The following is a 15,262-nucleotide window of genomic DNA, read 5'->3' as shown; positions in this document are numbered from 1 at the left end:
TGAGGATTCTGGTTATCAAACCTTTGTCAGAGACATAACCTGCAAATATCTTCTCCCATTCTGAGGGTTGTCTGCTTGCTTTACTGACTATGCCCTTGGCTTTTTAGAAGATTTTTGATATTGGTCTAGTCAGCATTTCCAATTCTTTCTGATTCAGTCTAGGAAGTTGGCATGCCTCCAAGTAGTGGTCAGTTTCTTTCAGATTTTCATATTTCTAAGAATAAAGTTTTTTGTAGTATTAATTAAGGATTTTTTTTAATTTCTGAGGTGTCTGTCGTTATTTTGCCTTCGTCACTTCTGATTGATATATTATAGACTTTAATTTTCTATTTTTGGTTAGGTTGGCCAAAGGTTTATCAATTTTGTTGAATTTTTGAAAAAAACAACTTTTTGATTCATTGATCTTTTGAATTATTCTTTTGTTTTCAATTTCATTTAATTCTGCTCTAACGTTAGGTATTTCTTTTCTTCTGCTGGGTTTTGGGTTGGATATTTTTCCTTTTCCTGCTGTTTAAGATGTCCCATTAAGTTATTGACTTCCTCTCTTTCCATTCTCTTGAGGAAGGCTTGCAATGTCATAAATTTCCCTCTTAGGATTGTTTTTGCAGTATCCCACAGGTTCTGATAATACATGTCTTCATTATTTTTTTGTTCCAAAAATTTGGCAGTTTCCTTCTTAATCTCATCTGTGACCGGGCTATCATTTAGCATAAGGTTATTTAGTTTCCATGTCTTTGTATGAGTATGTAGATAGCTGTTATTGGTGAGTTCAACTTTTATTGTGTGATGATCCAAGAAAATTCAAGGAATAATTTCTATACTTTTGAATTTGCTGAGGTTAGACTTGTGATCTAAGAAGTGATCAATTTTGGAGAATGTTCCATAGGCTGATGAGAAGAGTATGTATTCAATTTTGTTAGGATGAAATGTTCTGTAGATGTCTATTAAATTAAATTGTTTTATGGTGAAGTTTAAGTCCAGAATTTCTTTGCTTGGCTTCTTATTGGGGGATCTATCTAACAGTGGCAAAGGGGTATTAAAATCTCTGACTATTATGGTGCTAGAAAATATGTCTGTTAGGGTCTCCCTTATAAATTGAGGAGCATCCTGGTTGGGCATATAAATGTTAATAATTGAAATCTCATCCTGTTGAATGTTTCCCTTAACAAATATGAAGTGACCATCCTGGTTTTTCCTTAGTTTTTTTGGTTTAAAGCCTAGTGTATCTGCAAATAAAATTGCAACACTTTTTTCTGATTTCTGTTTGCCTGGATTATAGATGCCCATCCCTTCACCCTGAGTCTATATTTATCCTTTTTGGTAAGATGAATTTCTTGTATGCAGCAGATATCTGGCCTGAGTTTTTGTATCTAGTCAGCCAACCTGTGCCTCTAACAAGGACAGTTTAAGCTGTTCACATTAATTGAGAGTATTGATAAGCCTGGTAGTATTTTGAGTGTCAAGTTTTTCAAATGTCCAGTGGACATTTTGAATCTTTTCACCACTGTGGAAATTGGGTTTTGGTCCAGAATTTCAGAATGAGTTTACTTTGGTGGTAGAGCATTTTAGTGGTCATTATGGAGGATGAATCTGAGAATATCCTGAAGAGCTGATTTGGTTATGGCAAATTTCTCCAACATGTGTATGTCATTAAAGTTTTTAACTTCTCTGTCATAAATGAAGCTCAATTTAGCTGCTTACAGGATCCTGGGCTGAAAGTTGTTTTGTTTTAGGAGATTGAAGGTGGATGACCATCCTCTTACTTGAAAAGTTTCAGCAGAGAGATCTCCAGTCATTCCAATATTATTCTCCTTGTCAGTTATGATTTTCTTATGTCTGGCTGCTTGCAGTATTTTCTCCATCTTGTTAACTTTGGTGAAGTTAATTACAATGTCTCTAGAGGATGCTTTATTTGGGTAGAGTTGTGCTGAGGTTCTGAAACTGTCTGCTATCTGAATTTCAGGGTCACTTTCTATGCTTGAAAAGTTTTCCTCAAATAGCTTTTGGCGTAGAGTAACTGTGCCTTTCAGACCATCATTTTCTCCTTCTGGGATTTCTATGAGATGAATGTTTGCTCTTTTGGAGTGATCCCACAATTCTCTCAGGGAATAATCTGTCTTTGCACTCCACTTCTCTTTCTTTTTGAGCATTTGGGAGCCTTTAAAAGCTTTGTTTTCAATGTCAGAGATCCTTTCTTCTGCCTGCTCCATTCTGTTACTGAGGGATTCTACTGTATTTCTCAGATCTTTGAGGGCTTCAATTTCTTGCCTCAATGTGTCAAAATCTTTGGTGATTTTTGTCTTTAAATCTATTAATTTCTTCAGACAACTTTTGAATTGCTCCTTGAATTTCTAATTTCACCTTTACCTCCATTCTGTTAATTTTATTAGCAATCTAAATTCTGAATTCGATTTCTGACATCTCAGCCATGTCTTTATGAATGGGATCTTCTGGTGTGTCTCTTTTGTCATTCCCTGGGGAAGTTAATCTATTTTGATTATTCATGTTGCCAGAGTTTTTCTGCTGATTCTGCACCATTATTATTTTTCACCATTTAGCTAGAGAAGCTGAAATTTGTTTCCTTGGAGACCCAGCTTGTCGCATCAGGAGTGATGCAAACCTATTGATCCTCTCTCTCAGCTCATCTCCCTATCTTCTGCTTTATTGGGTTATTTCTGCTGTCATTTCTCCCTCTGGACTGTTGCCTCTGCTGGAAGCTGGCTTCAGTCAGCCATCTTGCCTCCCTCAGTTTTTCTTTGTATTTCTTTCAAAAAGCTGTTTTAAAGATATTGGGCTTAATTCACACAATTTGCTTTTTATACACATAGGTTGATAATTTTGTAGTATCTACTGCAGGCGTCCTCAAACTGTGGCCCGCAGGTCACATGCGGCCCACCTAGGACATTTATCTGGCCTGCCCCGTGTTTTTGCCTCCGCTGCCTGTCCTAGCAGCTGACTTGTCCTAAGGCCTGCAGTCCGGCCCTCCAACAGTCTGAGGGACAGTAAACTGGCCCCCTGTTTAAAAAGTTTGAGGACCCCTGAACTACCGTGTGGAATCAGAGAACCTCTCTGGTTTATCTACCGGTTCTAACTCATTTGTTTGGTAATTAGCAGAACTTTCATTTTGCCTATTTATTCTTCTTTCCACTTTGTGAGACATTAAGCAATGCCTTATTGGAGTTTATACACAGGCTATATGAATTGACTTTCCTCTTAGTGAAATAAATAGTCTGTTTTCCCTTGTTACACAAACTTAGCTATTGAGGCCTTTTTGTGAACATAAATTCTGGAATGAGAATTCAGGAGACAGAATTCTGGAATGATTCTGGAGATAGAATTTGTAAAATATGGTATTTTTATGAATTTTTGTTCAATATTTAATGTTTTAAAATTAATGTACCTGTCCTCAGAGACAAGTGAAAATCACTATTTATCGGTTTATTTATTTATTCACTTATTCATTTGAAAATCATATTTAAAAATATAAAAGTAATTAATTGAAATTCATTTGGGACCAGGAACATGTTAAATGGTTGCTTGACAAATATGAAGCTTGTTAGAACTAGATGTGTAATAAAGGCATACAGGGGGTGGTATCCATAGCTCAGTGGGTAGGGTGCTGATCACACACACCAAGCCTGGTGGGTTTGAACCCAGCTGGGTTCCAGCTAAAAAACAACAATGACAACTGCAACAACAACAAAAATAACTGGGGGTTGTGGCGCACACCTGTAGTCCCAGGTACTTGGGAGGCTGAGGCAAGAGAATAGCTTGAGCCCAAAAGTTTGAAGCTGTGAGCTGTGATGCTATAGCACTCTACCCAGGGCGATAGCTTGAAACTCTGTCTTAAAAAAAATAATAAAATTAATTAATTAATAAAGACATACAAGTTACAGAAGATCGTTTTCTAAACCCTAAGTGCCAGAAATCTCGCCCACCCACAAAGCCATAAAGTTATCCATATGTTAAATGTTTAAACAGTTTACCAATCTATATGAGTAGATATGCTATCTTTCATAAAATGAAATTAGATAAATTAGACGTATTTTTTTGGAGGGTGGAAGGCTACCCGTATCTTTTTAAATGTATGTATGAGAAAGAACTGTTAGAAATGTCATGGTAAGTGGGAATCTTTGTTTCACTGTAATTTCCATGTAGTGAATTAATGAACAGTGCAAAAAAGACATTAAAAAAAAAAACCCTCTTTGTTTTAGGTATAAGCAAACCAGAAGAAATCATGGTAGATGAATTTTTTTGCTGCATTTTAATAGATGCAAGCCTGTTCAGGCTACAAGTTTGTTTTACTAAGGCAAAAACATTTACATTCTCCTGAGCTATCATGATTACTCTGACCCTCAGCTGTGGTTATATAAACCTGCCTAGTTTTTTGAAATTAAAATTGATTGTATTTTTGTACCAACTGATATTTTTTTCTTAAAACACAGAAGTAATTGGAATATTTTAGAAATTCAAAAGTAGTAGCACCATGTAAAGTTTAAACTTAGATTTCATAGTATTAGGAATAACATCTGCTGAAGATTATCTTCTGCTTTCATGATGTCATGAGCCCTTTTCGTCCGGTACAAGAGAATTTTCTGATACATCCTACTTTGTGCTTGAGTTTTGTTAACCTAATTATATGTTTTATAAGGTTAAGATCCATATCTGTGTTTCTTTAAAAGTTAATTGTATCAACTAGCCCAATCCTCAGAGTATAGTAAGTATTCGTGAAAAGGACCTGTAATATTTTTCCTCTGTCTTCAAGTTTTTCTATAATTTAAGCACTTGGTTTGTAGGGATAACAAAGAAATGTCAGTTTGTAGATTTATAAATAATTTTCCTTGAATTCACTTTTATGCACAATTTCTTTATTTTATGGACTCTGTGGTGAACAGTATTGGCCTGTTGATTTCTTTTTTAAGGGCATTAACTTGTTTCAAGGAACTAGGCTGTGCTTCATTTTATAGATCTATAGCTTGAATGAAAATCATCTTTCTTTAGACATCTCATGAATTTTCTGGAACTCTAGAAATAATTATATCATGTTTTTATATTCAACTTAGATGATTTTGGTATAACATGTGTTTCTTTAAGAAAACTTAGCTGTGTCTGGTCATTAAGTAGGGGAGTTAGGTCCATACAATGTGGAATGGCATCAGCTCATAGATGTCTGCAAAATAGGGTAGCATTACAACCTCAGGAAGAAAGGGGGAAAAATGTCAACTTGGTTGATGCACCAGAATCAGAAGCCTTCAAATATTCTGTTAGGAAAATTAAAAATAAGCACCTGCTATCAACTGACTTCCAGAAAGATGCCCCAGCTCCTGGGAGCTTAAGCTTCCTTTTGAGCTGATGTTAATGGCAGCTTCACTTTGCAGACTTGCAGAGCTCTAGTCACCATTGTACAGTATGCCTCATTCCTTCTCCAATTAACATAATTAATATTTCCATTCTTTAGTTTTTGTGCATTCCAAATATCCATGGAGTCTGTAATTATCAATTAGAGTCCTCTTGGTCTTATATATTTTTTCCTTTTTACTATTTTTTACCACAAACTATCCCCCTACACATGCGCGTGCGCACGCGTGCGCGCACACACACACACACACAGAGTATGAGAGTTTTTCAGAACTCAGCATTTTTTTTAGGAAAATTTGTAGTGAACAAGCAATTTCTGGCTCTTCACATATCCATGCTGGCTGGCAGTGAGCTTGCCTAAATTTTACATTAAAGTCTTTCAGGTACTTTATTCACATCAACTATGAGGGGCATGGTGGCCATTGGAACTTCACGGTATCTAAGTAATAGAGGTTTTATGCAGTTCAGAAAGTTAAATTGTATTAACGCCTTGACACTGTTAACTTGAAACAACAGGGTTGTTCTACAGTCCAGGAGGCCTGGAAGTACATAGCTATTTTGTAGCATAGGCTCATGAGAAGACCTTATTATACCCTTAGCTCATCTCCTGGTTTCAGGTTCTTACCATGACTGCAACTTCCAAAATTTGGGAATTAGCCTGCCTTTTGTAGGTCAGCCACCTGCCAGTAATTTTAGGTTCAGCACAGTATTTCAGATTCATAGGTTGAAATGTCTTTGTGACACTACTGTAGTTTGTTTAATTTTATAGATGAGTATAGGGCACAGAAAAAAAGGTGGGGTGGAGATGAATGTCTTTAGCTCACCACCTCTCTTCAGTATAGTGAGACCACCCACAACTCCTCCTGGACAGCTAAGGGGTGAGATGAGGCATGTGAGCCTTCCTTTTAGAAGGCTCAGGCTACAAACAAGAACTAACATTCTGGCAGTAGCTCCTGAACATTAAGCATCCAGATCCCAGGTAGGGAAACACTTGGTTACAAGCTAAGCAACACCAAAAGAAGGTCTACTGTTTATAGTTCATTCACAGTTCTTCTAGCCTAGCCTAGTTGTGGTTTGCCCGGCAGGTGTTATCTTTATCATAAGCAACTGTGGCCTGGTAAACAGCTGAAATTTCACCTTTGTGGGTTTCCAGAGAAACAAAGCTAGGTAAGGTGAACACCCAAGGTCACAGGGTAATTCAACTGTGTGGCAAATAGAAAATCCTTAAACCTTCTCTCTCTCTCTCTCTCTTTTTTTTTTTGTCTTCTAAAACTTTACTTTTCTTTGTCTACTCTTCATTTTATTTTAATTATTTATTTATTTTTGAGACCGAGTCTCACTATGTCTCCCTCAGTAGAGTACCATGGTGTCAACAGCTTACAGCAACCTCAAACTCTTAGGCTTAAATGATTCTCTTGCCTCAGCCTCGCAAGTAGTTGGGACTACAGGCACCCGTCGCAATGCCTGGCTATTTTTGGTTGTTGTACTTGTCATTGTTGTTTAGCAGGCCTGGGCCAAGTTCGGACCTGCCAGCCCCAGTGTATGTGGCTGGTGCCCTCACCACTGAGCTAGGAACGTGGAGCCTTCTTTGTCTACTCTTTATTTATTTTGAGACAGAGCCTCAAGCTGAGCCCCTAGGTAGAGTGCCATGGCTTCACTGCTCACAGCAACCTCCAACTCCTGGGCTCGAGCAAGTCTCCTGCCTCAGCCTCCCAAGTAGCTGGGACCACAGGCGCCCGCCACAACACCTGGCTATTTTTTGGTTGCAGCCATTATTGTTGTTTGGCAGGCCCGGGCTGGATTCGAACCCGCCACCTTAGGTGTATGTGGCTGGTGCCTTAGCCGCTTGAGCCACAGGCGCCGAGCCTCTTTGTCTACTCTTTAGATTTTCTCTGGACTGGGCATTTTAAAGTCTATTGTCTTCTTAGATTTCAGGAGGAAGTAACTGTATGTTTGTGTCTTTACTTACATTTAATGAAAAGTTCCAAGAAATATTATTGAATATCTACTAAATTAATATGTATTACACATCATTGTATAATGCTCGTTAAAAATAGACATTATTTAAGCATTCTTCCCTGGGAAGAAAAAGTGTAGTGTGATAGGTAGAAACAAGATTTTTTTCCACGTGTTACATAAGGAACATGGTAAGATGTTTTATTGCGTGTTTTCTATAGAATGCACTTTCATACACTGGGCAGAGTAGAAGCAAGGATTGGTATAAAAGTATGAGAGTGGGTATTGTTAAAGTAATTCCAGTTCATAAATACATATAAAGCAATATAATTGAGTTTTCAAAATTCGATATTGCAAAAGAATATGCATATTTCAATGTTTATACGTGCATTCACATTTTAAAAATTGTTTCTTTGGGCGCTGTTGTTGTTGTTAAGGTCTTTTATATCTCATCAGAGACAAGATTATATTGTAAAACCTAAATAGTTTAGACAAATGAGGGAATATCACTCTGACATCTTTAAAATTTAAACAAAAGATACTTTAATAGAAAAGATATGAAATCAACCTATGTGTGTATCAGTGGATAAATGGATAAAGGTGATATGGTATATATACATGATGGAGTACTATTCAGCCAAAAAAAGGAATGAAATCCTGTCATTCATTGCGACTGTGGTTGAGATGGAGGTCATTATGTTAAGTGAAATAGGCCACGTATAGAAAGACAAATATTGTATGTTCCACTCATAGATGGGAGCTGAATGTCTTGATCTCATGGAGATAGAGAGTAGAATGATGGATGCCAGAGGGTGGGAAGGGTTGGGTATAGGTCGGGGGGAGGTAAAGGAAGGCTGATTAATGGGCACAGACATACAGTTAGATAGAAGAGATCAGTGATAATATTTGATTACAGAGTGAAGTGACTGTAGTAAATAATGTATTGTACATTTCAAAATAGGTAAAAGGAGGACTTGAAATATTTTTAATACATAGTATTGATAAATACTTGAGCTGTGGATACCCTGAATACCTTGACTTAATCATTATATATTCTTTGAATGTCACAATATATCACATAAATATGTACAAATATTATGTTTATTACAAACAATAAAAGTTTAAAAAATGATTAAATATTTTTTAAAAAATACTACTTTTGCTTAAAAATATTCTATATAAAAGACCTCTGGGTTTTCCTTAAGAAATGAATAATTACTTCTTGGGGATACCAGTTACTAATTATTTTGAAAGGGATTCTTTAAAAATACTTAATATACTTAATTGGATAATTGCTCCCTTTGAATTTTATTTATATTAAATTTTTAGCGTATATAACACTGTATAGTGCTAGCTAGCCTTGTTACAAATAATGAATTAACTTGAATGATTTGATGAAATCTTATTTTTCAGACATTTAACTCTGATGTAAGTGGCAGTAGAATATTAGCATTTTATATTTTTCAACATTGTGTTCCTAGTGAGTTTCACTATATCTGTACTTACAAAGGAGGATTCATTGGTGTTATTAAATATTTGTGGCTTGAAGCATAACTCAAAATTAATACAAATTAATAAAAACAACTGCAATATTATAATCATATGTGTGTTGAGCTTCTTTACTATTTGCTTTTTTTAAGTGACTTTTGGAGAAAATGTTTTTCTAAACTTTGCCTTTTATATTTTGCAGGTACATTTTCTTGACTTTAAATTAGCAACTCTTGGTCAGAAAATGGAAAATCTAATGTGGATTAGGGGATTTGCAAAGGAAATGAAGAGAAGAAATATTTTGTTATGTGGCCTTCTCGTATGTTACCCACAGGTAGGTAAAATATTGATGTCTTTGGAATATATGTTTATAGACTACAATTTTAATGGTGAAAACTCGATTTTGTTAAAAGAAAAGGGGTATTAATGATAAGGAAAGTTGTGGCTTGAAAATTGCTCATCTGAGTGTGTGCTATAATAGTAGAAATTCTTGAGTCTAGAAGAAAAATAAAAATTACAACAAGTGTTTTGATTAAGAGAAAAAAATGATATAAATCGGCAATTATCTCATAATGGGTATTTCACACAGGAGTGTCAGTTTTGGCAAATAAAAATACAGAATGCCCAGTTAAAACTGAATTTCAGATAAGCAAAGGTTTTTGTGAGTATGTTCCAAATTTGGAATTTGAAATTTGGATTTCACCTTTAACTGAATTCTTATATTTAACTGGTAACCCTATCAGGCTACAATTCTTGGCCAGTGATATAATTGAAATTGCTTATTTTTGTATTTGCTAAATTAGTCAAGTGTTTCCCCCCCAACATGTTAATCACTTGAAAGCAATACCTGGCATTTACATTTTAACAGAGCGTGGCAGGTAAGTGGAGAGATACATTTATTGTCACTGTGTTTAATAGTTAGTTACAATGAAGGGGAGATGAACTAGCATTATAGATTCTTTATGCCAAGAAATAACTTTTTAAAAGAACGTATTTGGAGAATCTGTCAGAAAAAGTGGATAGATTTTATTCATCAGACTTACCAGCATTTTATAGTTTTTTGAAGGTACCACACAGGAGGCCAATAGTTCAACTGTTAAGTGCCTTTTTTAGTGGTCTTGAATAAAAGTGATTTGGTACTGACTGTCTAGAAAATGGAAGGTATTTAAAGTTATATGTGGATGATGAACAGCAGCTATTATTTATAAAATTATTTATAGCATATTTAGCCTGTGGGTAACATATCTTTTGAAACAGTAGATTTTAATTAAATATAAGGACCATCTTTTGCTGGTCCCTTGTTTTGTTTTATTTATTTATTTATTTATTTTTTTGCCGTTTTTGCCTAGGGCTGGGTTTGAACCTGCAACCTCCAGCATATGGGACCGGCTCCCTACTCCTTTGAGCCACAGGCGCTGCCCCTGTTTTGTTTTATTTTTTAATGTTGAGGTGGTGGTTTCCTTCGCTTCCAAAATATGCAAGCATAACCTTAGTTTAGTCATCAAGAACAAAGCAAATTTTCATTTACTTAGTATTATGGAATTGTAAAATATTAGTGCTATAGGAATTATTGAATTCAGGACAACCAAGACTTAAGGACACAAGTACTTGCCCAAGGATGGATAATTGGCAGAGTAACAATAAGGTCTGTATCCTCAATTGGGAATAATTTTTTTTAATAAACTGTTTTCTTCTGATGGTACTCCAGATTATTACATGGGAAAATAAATCAGTGTTTTTCCTTGTGTTGTACAAATGAGTTGTAGACATATACTACTGAGGCCACTTTGTGAAGATATAAAATAGTTTATTGAGACAAATCTGAAATTCAGAGAAATGGGAGCCTGTTATATTGTGCAATTCCTGGAACTCATTGTCCCAGGACAGGGGGCCTGTATACACTGCAGTTGACTTTCTCGTAGGGAGAAGGGTTGCCAGATAGAATATAGAATGCTCAGTTAGGTTTTAATTTCAGATAGACTGTAATTTTTTGTGTTAAATATATCCCAAATATTACATAGAAGATACTTGCTTTAGAGACTTTTCTTTTTTTTTTTTTTTTTTTTTTTTCCTGAGACAGAGCCTCAAGCTGTCCCCCTGGGTAGAGTGCCGTGGCATTACAGCTCACAGCAACCTCCAACTCCTGGGCTCAAGCGAGTCTCCTGCCTCTGCCTCCCAAGTAGCTGGGACCACAGGCACCCGCCACAACGCCCGGCCATTTTTTTTGGTTGCAGCCGTCATTGTTGTTTTGGCGGGTCCGAGCTGGGGATTCGAACCCGCCACCTTAGGTGTACGTGGCTGGCGCCTTAGCCGGTTGAGCTATAGGCGCCGAGCCGAGACTTTTCTATGTATGTGAAATACAAATCTAACTGGGCATCTTGTGTTTTTTTATCTGCTATATCTAGTAACCTTGGTGGAAAGTATCCCCATATCCAGCGTACCATACCTATTTAGGGGGTGGGATACCTGTCTTCGTGGCTTTGCACTTGTGAAAACTCCTTGATTGGGAAAGTGGGCTTTTTGGAAAGGAGACGCCTTTGGAGCTTGGTTTCAGACCCTTGTTATTTTGAGCTGAGGACCTGCTAACCCTGCTCTCTTCTAAGCTACCAAGATTGGACAAGGAGATAAACCTTTCAAGCCTATAATATATGTCTGTCACCATTTTAGGGAGCAAAGATAGCTTATTTATGCATTACATGTTTCCTCTTAAGTATGCAATAGTGAAGATATTTCAAGTATTTGAGAATGTTTAAGATACCAGGCTTTATTTTGTCCTCAAAGACACAGTTGTGAATCGACTCAGTAACCTAACTCACTGAGCAATGCATAATTTCATCTAAGGGGATATTTACCCAAAGACCCTAGGATGTCCACCAGACATGCTACTGGAAAAGATATGGTTAAAAAGTTTAGGAAACATCAATAGAGTTAAACAGATTGAATGAATCTTCAGCATACTAATGAACATTTCACATCTCCAAATTGAAGAAAAGGGCATGCCACTTTTCATTTACTGGAGTAAGCTCATGGAGAACTCAGAAGATTAAGGGTTTATAGTAGCAACTTTTGGAAAATGCTATTTGCAAATAGTATTCCTAAGTAAATAAACTGCTGCCTTCTGGACACAGTCTTATTTCAGTATGAATTTTTTCATTTAGTTAATGCTGGTGTTCTGTCAGCACTAAGGATATGTTAAGTTGAAACTTCTAGTCACTGTTCACAGAAAAGACCTATACTTAGAAGGGGAGTTGGTTTGTGCTTTCCATGGGGCTGGACCTTTTTATAGTGTTCTGAGACCAATGAGATGCACCTTTTTATAGTGTTGTGAGACTATAGTGTTGTGGGCCCATGAGATGCACCTTTTTATAGTGTTTGCACATTACACTTTCTTCCTTAAATCTAACCCTTCCTTATAATTGTCATTAGCATATTTTCCTAGGTAGTTATTATATATCCCTATAAGTCTCTGATTAGAGAAGTATTTCTAGATTTTTCATCATTTTTCATTGAGTACTTCTTTGGATAAGCATTCAGTTTAATAGCTCTCCTTAGAAGAGCATGTATTGAAAGTATGTGCCATATACATGCTTTTTTTTTTTCATTCTCAGAGAAGACCTACATTATTTCGTATGTGATATTTCTGATAATATACATGGTCTTTGATTTTTTTTTATTGTAACTTTGGTGTTAACATATATGTTGTTTATAGTTGAATATAATTAAGCTTTTTAAAAAACTTTACACATGATTCTGCTAATCTTGTTTGTGATTGTATAGACTTTTCTTTTTACATACATATAGGAGTTTCTGTGTTTGGTGAATCTAAACTTGTTTTTTTCTATTGTTTTTGATTCAGATCATAGCTTATAATGTACAGGTTAGATGTCTGTATTTCATGTATACCTGTAAAAAGATACTGATTTGGAAAAGAGGAAGGACTGATTCCTTGTATAGTTATCTATAAATGTTCTACAATGTTGTGAGTGATCAATTACCAATCTTTCTTTGATAATCTACTGACAAATGCATTTAACCATCATCTTTCAGAAGTTTTTCCATATTTTAATACTACTATAAGAAACCCGGACAAATGCTTTGCTCACCTCCAGAGGTACCCCATATGTGTACATTGATTTTAGATCATGGGGAGTTTTATTAAATATTTGAATGCCCTTGAATTCTTAACTGTGCCAATGTAAAGCATCAAATAATGTTTATTCAAAATTGATTTTCAAGTAATCTTTCAACCTCAAAAAGAAAAATCATCCTTTAAAATAACCCCTCTGTGGATAGCTTAAACTTAGTCCGATGGATCCTGTTACTGGCCTTGCCGTTTATACATTGTGGAAAGTTTTCTGACTTTATCACCCAGTGGCCGGTTCCTCATGTTGCACTTGAATTTGGAAAGATTGGAAATACATTCTCTAGATTAGAAGTGCACCCTAGAGTTTGCCTTTACAATTTGTTGAATAAATTTAAACCAGACCCATTCCTCCTTCTAAAATAACCATATATACCCTCATGTTGAGTGTTAGGAAAGAAAAAAAATTACTGTATAAACATAACTGTGGATAATTAAAATGAGCTTTCATAGTTTAATCCATAGGAAAGATCTTAGTCCCTTTTTTCATATTTAAATATTTGTACTTATAAAGTATTGTATTCTGAATTTGTCACTACTAATCTAATTTTGCTGTACCAGTCACGATGGAGGTCCATGATATACAATTGTTTGGGGAATGATCTCATTCTAAGATCAGCCCCAGTTGGCAGCGCTGCAGAAACAAGCCCTGGAGAGGTCAGGGGAGGAAACAGAGGAGCGCCATTACCTTTCTCTTCTCCAGAAGTCCACCTTTCTGTGTTCCTACTACTTTAGATCTGGAAGGCATATAAAAAGGAAGAAAATTTCCAAAGCAGTCCTGTGAATTTTGGGTTTTGTTAAAAAAAAATTGTAAAATATTTATGAGGATCATTGTATAAATCTCATAAATTTCAAAACAGGATAACGAATGATAAAATGATATTATTTTATTAACAACATGAAATTAGATAAAGGGGTGTAAATTGGTCTTGTTTCATAAAGTATAAACCTGATCACTCTACTTGATGAGTTATATATTGTCTTTCTCCGTGTTTAGAGGTTTTCTGTGTACTGTAAAGAATATCCAGAAAATTCTTAATTATGAATCCCCTTGTAATTATCTCAGGTAAAATCATAATCATGTGACAAGAAATACGTGATCAGGTCTAACTTCTCTGCTGTATCTTTGTCCCCTAGGATATGAATGTATAGGGTATAACAGACACCAGTCTTTTCATCTCAGAGGCCCTCATTTCCTCTGTGTCCTCTAGAACTAGAAGTCATCCCTTCAGCATGTATGACCATTGGAGAACAAATGCCCATATGTTACCAAGGAGCAGAATAAAGAAATTTTTCTTAATGATAATCATGGGTAAGGTTAGACTTAGAAATTTAGGAATTTAGTTTCCTTCTACGAACAATTACTTGGAATTTAGCTGGGAATTATTTACTAAACACACAGTATTTTCCATGGCACTGAATCATATGGCATGCACGCCAAACATGCAATACCAAATCTGTTTACGGAAATCTGTAATACCCTGTTCAGAATAATCAGGCTTTTGAGATGTGAGAATGTTTATGAGACGCAATATTTTTTCACTTTTCAATATTGTTTCGGCTTTTATTGTTTAGACTTAGTCACTCTTTGGGAAAATATGAAGTTTATTAAATATAATGTCTTTAAAATTGTTTGAAAAACAAAATTGTTTTTAGGGACTTTGGTTAGTCTTACTTGGCAGACCTCATTAGCAAGTGGCATTAAACCCTTTTTTACCTAAACACATCTAAGTGAAATGCAATATTAGATACAAAACTTTAGCAACAAATCTTTTTTCCATTGATACATAATAGATGTACATATTTTCAGGATACTTGTAGTGATTTGATAGATCTAAATAATGTGTAGGATCAAATCAGGGCAACTGGGTTGTCCTTCACATTGAATATATTCTTTTTTTTAATGCTAGGAATAGTTGAATTACAACACCTTTGTAGGCTGACCACCCAAGGGACTGTAACAAACTGGTCAACATACATAGGTGGTCAACATAAGGAACTAGGCCTGCTGTACTGATACATACATGTGTTGTGTATCTGGTCTATGAAAATTAGATCAACTAAGGAGGTGGTCAGTGTGTGCAGGTGGTCAACTATGGAGGTGCCACTGTATTCTGTTCTAGCTGTTTTGAAATGTACAATAGATTATTCTTAGCTATAGTCACCCTACCAATCTGTCAAACAAATCTTATTCCTTTTATACTACATACAACTGCTTAGTGGTATCCGCGTTTTTTTTTTTTTTTTAAATAAAAGATGCAACTTTATGAAAATTTAAGTAGGGGCTACTACCACGGAAAATTAATGACTACTTCTTTG

At 35.7% G+C, this 15,262-nt stretch overlaps 1 protein-coding gene across 1 annotated transcript in view; it reads left to right on the top strand.

Annotated features, from left to right (window-relative positions):
* The window catches only part of ISPD (isoprenoid synthase domain containing), a 308,561-nt gene that overhangs the window by 189,728 nt on the left and 103,571 nt on the right, over window positions 1-15,262 (top strand). The window contains exon 9 of the mRNA XM_003782721.3: window positions 9,005-9,136. Within this exon, the coding sequence (XP_003782769.1) occupies window positions 9,005-9,136 (132 nt within the window). The remainder of the gene's footprint in view (window positions 1-9,004; window positions 9,137-15,262) is intronic.

This window comes from Otolemur garnettii, unplaced genomic scaffold (genome assembly GCF_000181295.1).
Source record: "Otolemur garnettii isolate 467f Iridium unplaced genomic scaffold, OtoGar3 scaffold00005, whole genome shotgun sequence".
NCBI classification, from domain to species: domain Eukaryota; kingdom Metazoa; phylum Chordata; class Mammalia; order Primates; family Galagidae; genus Otolemur; species Otolemur garnettii.
The sequence above is the reverse complement of the archived record's forward strand: the minus strand, read 5'-3'. Positions and strand labels throughout refer to the sequence as shown.